The following is a 579-nucleotide window of genomic DNA, read 5'->3' as shown; positions in this document are numbered from 1 at the left end:
TACCACGGGGCTTTTCCAGACTGCTACACAGCCAAGCGCTGGCAACGAGTTCTCCTCAGCTCGCTGCCTTTTCCCTTGGCCACCTCCCTGCATCCTGACTGAGAGGGGCCACGGGCTGTTTTGAGGAGGGGGATGTGCTTTCCCTGGAGGCCTGACAGAGGGCGAACCAGAGAGAAGGAGCTTCTTGGCAAGAGCTGGCCTGGAGGGGCTTGTGCAGGAAGGGCAGTGGGAAGGGGTCCCTCAGGAGAGGGAGCTGAGCAGCCGTTTGTAGATGAAGCCCAGCTTCTCCCGCAGGGCCAGGAAGGTGGGACGCTCCTCGGTGTTGCCGCTCCAGCACTCCAGCATGATGCTGTAGACCTCGGGGGGGCAGGAGCTGGGCCGGGGAAGGCGGTACCCCCTGGTGATTTGCCGTACGGTTTCTTGGTTTGTCATTCCTGCAAGGAAGGAGAAGATGCCCCTGAATCTAATGTCTCCAAAGGATTCCCTGAAGGTACACCTGCGGTGGGCCAAGTTATCAATTGGTGCTGCTGTGAAATGGTGTCTCTGCCATGAGGCTGGTAGAGGAGAGGCTGTGGGAGA

General features: G+C 59.6%; 1 protein-coding gene across 1 annotated transcript in view; it reads right to left on the bottom strand.

Annotated features, from left to right (window-relative positions):
• Window positions 1-240: 240 nt before the first annotated feature.
• Window positions 241-579, bottom strand: part of SRMS (src-related kinase lacking C-terminal regulatory tyrosine and N-terminal myristylation sites) — a 7,524-nt gene continuing 7,185 nt past the window's right edge. Inside the window, exon 8 of the mRNA XM_010144233.1 lies at window positions 241-434. Within this exon, the coding sequence (XP_010142535.1) occupies window positions 241-434 (194 nt within the window). The remainder of the gene's footprint in view (window positions 435-579) is intronic.

This window comes from Buceros rhinoceros, unplaced genomic scaffold (assembly GCF_000710305.1).
Source record: "Buceros rhinoceros silvestris isolate BGI_N320 unplaced genomic scaffold, ASM71030v1 scaffold28359, whole genome shotgun sequence".
Lineage (NCBI taxonomy): Eukaryota > Metazoa > Chordata > Aves > Bucerotiformes > Bucerotidae > Buceros > Buceros rhinoceros.
The sequence above is the reverse complement of the archived record's forward strand: the minus strand, read 5'-3'. Positions and strand labels throughout refer to the sequence as shown.